Source organism: Phaethon aethereus, assembly GCF_964289735.1.
Source record: "Phaethon aethereus genome assembly, chromosome: 26".
Lineage (NCBI taxonomy): Eukaryota > Metazoa > Chordata > Aves > Phaethontiformes > Phaethontidae > Phaethon > Phaethon aethereus.
The window spans coordinates 3,884,901-3,892,576 of record NC_138602.1 but is presented as its reverse complement, the minus strand read 5'-3'; the positions used below and the strand labels follow the sequence as shown (position 1 = coordinate 3,892,576).

The window sequence follows — 7,676 nt, the reverse complement described above, 5'->3', positions numbered from 1 at the left end:
TCGCACAGGTTGGAATTTTTTTAACTCTGGTTGCATCCAGGGTCTGGAGACTGATAACCCAATTGCTGTTAATGTACCTCAAAGTCTAAAAAGATCATAGTTCATCTTTTTTCTCAGTAACTTTGTAATATATTATTTCTGATTGTTAAAATGCTTTCTAAAGCAGCCTGGTTCAGTATAGAAAGCTAAGAATTTCTGTTAACTGTAATTGCTTTAACATTTGGGACTAGTTGTTTTCTGCAGTCCCCAGTGCTGGGCGTCTGTCCAGGGGAAAAGGGGAGGGAACATGATACCAAAAATATTTCTAGGTTTAGTGATGTTAACTCTGTTAACCCGTTTGTGCTGGATCTCGCTTCTATGGAGAAGAGCCTTGGCAAGAGTTCTGCTGCCTTTGAGAACAGAGTCAAGCTCTTAAATGATTTTAAAAGGGTGTTCCTCGCCAGGTATACATTAAGTTTGTTCATTCCCTGGAATACAACTGATAAGGTTTGGTTTATTTTTAAGTCATTCTTGTTCAAACCTACTGCTTTTGTGATCTGACTGGTATTGAAATGTGTGGGTGTCTCGGAAATCTTAACTGATGTGTGTTTGCTTCCATTTCTGAAATCTGAGGTCTGAGAGTGAAACCAGAAAAAGTGGTTACCAAAAAATGTTTCCAAGTGTATTTTCAGTTTACTTCCATTTTGTCCTTCTGCAGTTGATGAGGTCAAGCAGTGTGGTTTTAGAGCTGGGGAAAGCTACTGTCTTGCAGTTCAGAAAGGTAGATTTGATGGTAGAGGGCTAAAAAGCTGGTCATTTTGGAAAATGCTTGGGTTTTGTTGATGTAAAAAATATTGTGCATCTTATCCCACCCCACCCCTTCTCCCTTTTTCCCTAGAATGGTCTTTATTTAGGAACAGGGTCCGTGCTCTTTTGAGGCCTTTGAATATAGGGCAAATTTCAGGAAATGACAAAGTATTACATTACGCTTTATAAAACCCATCTTTTTCTCCACTGCTTACATTTCTGACGCAGTTGATGGCCCTTGTGGACCACACTCGGTGGGGTGATGCCCTGACTTCATCACTGCTTTCGGATTACATCCAGCTCTCGGTAACAAACCGACCGTGCTGATGTACACTTTGCTTGAGGGAGCGTCAGGTATTAGAGCCAGCCCCTTCCTAGTGGTACGAAATGGCTAGAGAAATTCACTCACAATGCAAGCTTTAAATCTTGTTCCATACGGAGTTTGTTTCTGCTGTAAGGGTCAACTCACTTGGATGTCATCCAGGGCGAGACGAGGCTTGACAATCTTTATTTCAGCATGCTAGTATAACCAGTTCTGTGAGCTCCAACAAATGTGAATAAGTTTACAAGGTGATATTTTTTTTGTCAATTTTGTAAACAAATTCAAATGAAGTTTACCATGTGCGTATCTGCTGTGTACTCTCATTTTTGCATGAACTCAGTTCCTCTGCTACTGGTTTCTCCTGCCTGCCTTACAAAATCTAGTCTTCTAATCCTAGTATCTTAAATTAATATACTGCCATCTCTTCTTGTCAGTGGATGACAGGAAATGGCTCATCTGCAAATCTCTTGGGGATCGCCATTACCTGAAGTGCATGTTTTTATAGGTACATTAATGATGTAGAAATGTCTTTTGACAACGTCCGTGGATGAAATATGCTCTAGAACCCCCTCCTGCACGCCAGGTACGCGCCCCTCCCCTAACAGAGCCGGCATTATGTATTCTTTGAGTGAAAGGTCGGGAACAACTCTCTCATTACCTTTGATTAGTGACCTTTGCTCAAACCTGCCGCTTTGGTGTCCTGAGGCAGTCTTCAGCGGCCGCGCGGCCATTAAGGCCTGCCTTCCGCTTAGGAGCACGCTCGTGCTGTTAAAAACCAGATTAAAAAAAAAAATTTTTTTTTTTTGGTGCGTTTCTTGTACACCCCGCTCCCTCCCGCGTCGTTTGAGTGCCTCAGGCTGCCTCCAGCGCGGCGGAGGGCTCCTGTCTAAACAGCCTTGAACCGAGGGGCGATCGGGCTCTGGGCCTTGGCCGCCACCGAGGCTCTTCGTTCCCGGTCCTACCGAGCGGCTCCCGGGGCTCGGCGGTGTGAGGGGGGAGCGGGGCCGGGAGCGCTGCGGGCCCGGCGGAACGGTGAGTGCGGGGCGGGCGGCTTCCCGCCAGGGCAGCGGGAACGGCCGCGGCGGAAGTGACGCGCGGGCGCGGCCGGCGGCTCCTGCCGGCACCCGTAGCCGCGGAGGGGGTGGCGAGCCCCCGCGCCGGCCCCGCCCCAGGAAACGACGCGTTGGCGGCGGTGACGTTTCACCGGCGGCCGGGCGGCGCAGGGAGCCATGGCGGCCCCGCTGGCGGCTGCGGGCGGCGGCGGGGCGGCGGCAGCGGCGGGGAGGGGAGGGCGCGGGCCGGCGCTGCGCGAAGGGGCGCGGGTGTCGGCGCTGTGCCTGGCCTGGTACGGGCTGAGCGCCGGCGGGAACGTGGTGAACAAGCTGCTGCTCGGCGGCTTCCCGCGGCCCGTCACCGTTTCGCTCTTCCACATCCTGGGGCTGTGCGGGCTCCTGCCGCCGCTGCTGCGCGCCTGGCGGGTGCCGCCCGCCGGCCCGGCCCAGCTGCCGCCCCGCGCTTACCCCCGGTACATCCTGCCGCTCGCCTTCGGCAAGTACTTCGCCTCCGTCTCCGCGCACGTCTCGCTCTGGAGGGTCCCGGTCTCCTACGCGCACACAGGTGAGGCCCGGTGGCGTGTCCTTATGCCCGGGGTGTGCTCCTGTCGGTGCCCGGTGGGATGTCCCAGCGCCGGCTGTGCTGGTATGGGGCTCGGTGCAGTGACCTGAAGCCCAGTGTGTGTGCTTATGGGGGCCCGGTGGGGTGTCCTGGGGCCCAGCGTTGGCTTGTACTGGCACCCGGTGTTCGCTTGCACTGCTGCCTTAGTGGGGTGACCTGAAGCCCAGCGTGTGGTCGCATGGGCGCCCAGTGCGGTGTCCCTGTCCCCACTGCATGCTTGTACTGGTGCCTGGTGCAGTGACCCGAAGCCCAGCAGGTGCCCCTATGGGTGCCCGGTGCAGCGTCCCAAAGAATCAAGAACCAGCCCGTGTTTGTACGAGCGCCCAGCACGGCGACAAGGAGGGATGACCCGGCGTGGGCTGAGGTTACAGCTTTGGTGGGACGGGACCTGAGCCCTTGATCGCTCACCCTCTGCTGCTGGTGGTTAGTGGAGTCGGCCCAAGCTTCACATCCCCACCAACGTTCTCTTTCCATTCTCAGTAAAAGCGACGATGCCAATATGGGTGGTTCTTCTTTCGCGGATCATAATGAAGGAAAAGCAGACAACGAAGGTGCGGACAGGTTTGCTGAGGTTTCTTCTCTCGGTGGTGTTCGTTGGTGTGCTCTGACTGGGGTCAGGAAAGCTCAGGCTTTGGTTAGCTGGGTGAATTTTGTGATTAAAATTAGATTATGCAGATTTTACAAGTTCCTTTTCCTTTTTTCATGAACATAAAGAAAACACATCTAAACATTGAGCAAGGTGACGCTCTCTGATAACACTGGAGTTGTTACAGTGTGTATTGTAGTCCCTAATTTCCTTAAACTACAATAGTATAAAAGTTGGTTCCTGGTTCTGTTGCTTTATTCTTCCTTCTCCTTTCCTCCCCAAATCAGCAGTATGTATAAACTCAGTTGAAATGAAAATTCTTAAAAGGTGTAAGCTACTCCTCTCTCTTCCTCTTTCAGGTGTACTTGTCTCTGATCCCCATAATAACTGGTGTCCTGTTGGCCACCGTCACAGAACTTTCCTTTGATATGTGGGGACTTATCAGCGCACTTGCTGCTACTCTGTGTTTTTCACTTCAGAACATCTTTTCAAAGAAGGTAATAGTTTTGCTGTTCATGTCATTGGTCAGTGGCATCATCCTTCAGAAGGACAGTGTGTATTTTCCGGTACATATATTTATATTTTTTTAAGTTGACTTTATAGCCAAAGGAGCCCAAAGTAATGGTTGGCTCTTTTGCATGCCTGTTCTCTACAGCTCTTCCTACTTGTCAAAGCTGCTACACTGAAAATTGGGCAGAACCCAGAGTTTATCCCAAGCCCTTTCTTTACTCCTCAGCATGGATTTTTTTTTTTGCTGACAGTTCAACAGTGCTTAAATTTAACAGTTCATCTGAAAGCTTTTAATGTATCTTGCTGTATTAAATCCTTTCTCTGTAGTGAGTCAGTGTCAATACTGGGCACTCCTTGAAATCTTAGAAACAAAATTAAAACATATGTCTTGGATCTATTTAGTCACAAAATGATTTCTGGTTTGTAGAGCTTTTTAAATTCATTACTGTCTTGTTAATACTAAGAGTCACCACTCAAGGAACCATTGTTTTTGAAGCGGACATCTGTTTTTCTTTGGTCTCCTTATAGGAGATCTGTACTATAACAGTATTTACTTATTTTCATACTTTATCTGTTGCCTAAAGCTGCTATTTGTTACATGGCTCCTGAATCTCCACTGATAACGTGGGCAATAGCTGAAGAAAGTCTGTTTAATGGTCTTTTTGACAGGTGTTAAGAGATTCCCGAATACATCATCTTCGGTTGCTGAACATACTCGGGTGCCATGCTGTGTTCTTCATGATCCCAACGTGGGTTTTGGTAGATCTTTCTTCCTTCTTAGTAGAGAACGACTTGGTAAGTGTCATATTTGGGAAACTGTTCCCTATTAAGAATGAAAAGAGGAAAAAAACCAAAAACCAAGCAAAGGTCACCACCCGTACCAAAAAAGTGCACTTAAGTGTTTCACTGTAGTTCCTCATCAGCATGGAAGGAATTGTTGTGAAATACCTGCAAATTGTTTCACAAAACAATATTGAAAGAATAAGCATAATGTTTACTGTGAGAATTCATGTCAGGGTTAGGAGAGGTAGCTTATGTGACAGCGTAAATCTCAGGAATTAGTAGCTGGAGATGGGAACAAATGCACCCTGAATGTGTGTTACAACTATGTAGAGATATTTTCCTCAGAGCTGGTAGTTGCATAATGTAACGTACTTGGGTGCCTTGTTAGAGTTAAGTCACAGATGTTCTTCGTATCAAAGGCAGGTGAGAAGTGACTCAAGTTGTATTTGTGTTTCTTTGTCTCTCTCTGAAACCTGAGATAATTTTTTATTTCTTGTAATGTTTGTCTTTACAACAGAGCATGATGTCTCATTGGTCCTGGACCTTGATGCTGCTTATAATCAGTGGATTCTGTAATTTTGCCCAGAATGTCATTGCCTTCAGTATTCTTAACTTGATCAGCCCACTAAGTTACTCTGTCGCAAATGCCACAAAAAGAATCATGGTCATCACAGTGTCCCTTATAATGCTTCGCAATCCGGTTACGAGCACCAATGTCCTTGGAATGATGACAGCTATCTTAGGGGTCTTCTTATATAACAAGGTAAGGGGTTTATTTGGTTATTTACTCAGGAAACTCACTTGAAACATCCAGTAGCTTTGAATGATTTTTTTTTTTTTTTTTTTTTTTTTTTGTACAACAAGTTAACAGCCAGCAGAACAAAAATGTAGAACGCGTGGCATAAAACTTCTGCGGAGGAGGCACGTGTGTCAGCTAAGCGAAGTACTTGGGTGCTTGGGTCAGGCCAGCTGTTAGGTCTCTAACAAACTTACATTTTGATCTTAATATTTTCTTGAAAAATGAAGATTGGGAAGTAACTCACCAAATCTCTTGAGCAAAAGAGCAGCTTACTGATTTGGCGTATGAGAGGAAGGAAGTTTTTATTAGGAGTCACTAATATTTTAAGACTCTAACAGTCATAGAGAGTAGTGTAATTGTAAAACTGTATGCTTTTTTCTAGGTATATGAACGTGTTAGGTGATACGTAAGAAAAATATTCTTTCTTTCTTTCCTAGACAAAATATGATGCAAACCAAGAAGCAAAGAAGCAGTTACTTCCAGTTACAACTGGAGACCTTGTGAATTTAGACAGGCATCGAAACGCTCCTGAAAAGTCTCAGAACGGACTGACGGCATTTGCACAACATGGAGACTATCAGTATGGTCGAACCAATATCTTAACAGACCATTTCCAGTATAATCGGCAAAGCTATCCAACTACCTACAACTTAAATCGTTTTGATATATAGAATCCTGGCAAACAGGTATAGACTGTGATATCAAAGTGTCCCCAACATTATCAGAAACTTTTAGTACATCCATGAATGTAAAGCCATTTTATTGTACAGGTTTTGCAGAAGGGAAGATGCATGTGTAGTGAAAGCGGTACAGACCTTCAGCTTCTGCTAAGCAGACATTTAAACGTGGAACAGATCTGACACTGGAACAAAATGCACAGTGTAGCTCTTGTACAGAGATTCTGGTGAAACGCACGTACAAAACTTCAGAGTAAAATCTCTGCCTGTCACTGGTCCTTTTCAGAGTCTGTCAACTGATTATTCTCTTGGCAGCTAAATTCTGGCCAGTATTTTGTTTCCACGCTGGTAACGTCACCTTTAATTTGTTCTCTAATGATACCTTCTTTTCAGGAAACTTCCAGAAAGAAGTGAAACTGAGGCGTACTTCTGGTTATCAGGATTTGTCTGTTTGAGGAGGATTGACTTAAGTCTATCAGTTACAGATAGGTAGACCTGAATTCATCTTGAGCAACTATGAAGCTTCATATGGGTATTATCTACTTTTGTGTCTATGCCTTCAGTTTTTGATGACAAACCAGAAGTGTTTCTGAACAAGTAGACAGTAGAAAGATCGATCACTTCAAGAAGCATACTTCAGGCACAGAGAAACAGAATTCTCTAAAATCACTGTTGTCCCAGTCACTGTAGATAACAAACAGAGCTTAAGATCATAATTGTTTTCTGAATAATGTAGTCCTGTAATTTCAGACATTGCTCTTCCTTGGCAATACAGAAAACACCTTCACAATAAAGTGTTTGGAATAATATGATTTTTTTTTTACTTGCTTCACACCTGTTCTTACAAAACTTTTTTGTTGCTTTAGAAATTGAAAGGTTTACAGTGTTTTCTTCTGATCGGGTTTTATGCATAAATTATGCTCTCATATGATTCATATATTATGAATGCATTAATTTGAATAATCATCATTCTTAATTGTTTCTTAAGTCTATCTTTTTAGCCCCTAATTGTTTTTTTAAGTTTCTTAATTACTGCTGTTGGAGTTGCTGTGTGCATTTAGCCTGACTTCTACTTTCTGCTGAAAGGAGTTGAATTTTGTATCCTGCTCTGTTCCTGCAACTCCCCTAGCTCGAACAGCAAGTTGTTAAGAAAAAATTACTTGACCTGGCAGTAAATAGATAATTTATGGTTAAGAGGAACTGATTCAGTTAGTATAAATGAACGTACTTAATTGTAGACAAGTTGATTGTGCGTCAGATACTGCATTTGTGCATGAAAGGAATGAAACCAGCTGAACTTGGGTTTCACTGAATCAGATTGTTATTACTTTAGCAAAAGAAGATTTTAGGGGCCTTCTTTCCTTAACAGAAAAGCTGTTGTACAGCGAGATTTTTTGATAGCATAAGTATTATGTTTTTACTAGTGACAAAATTTAGGGTGTTACACAGAACACTCCTTCCACTTATTTATTGCTTTAAAAATGACCATTTCTGTGATGGGAGATGATGATTTGGCTCCTTTCTGGATAACAAGGAATT

General features: G+C 44.5%; 1 protein-coding gene across 1 annotated transcript; it reads left to right on the top strand.

The window, feature by feature from the left end:
* Positions 1 to 2,337: 2,337 nt before the first annotated feature.
* Positions 2,338 to 6,131, top strand: SLC35E1 (solute carrier family 35 member E1; the record flags this gene model as incomplete). The annotated part of the gene is made up of 6 exons (XM_082010847.1): positions 2,338 to 2,725; positions 3,263 to 3,333; positions 3,728 to 3,865; positions 4,548 to 4,673; positions 5,179 to 5,424; positions 5,898 to 6,131. 6 exons carry the CDS (start codon positions 2,338 to 2,340, stop codon positions 6,129 to 6,131), a joined length of 1,203 nt encoding a protein of 400 aa, XP_081866973.1.
* Between the last annotated feature and the right edge of the window lie 1,545 nt (positions 6,132 to 7,676).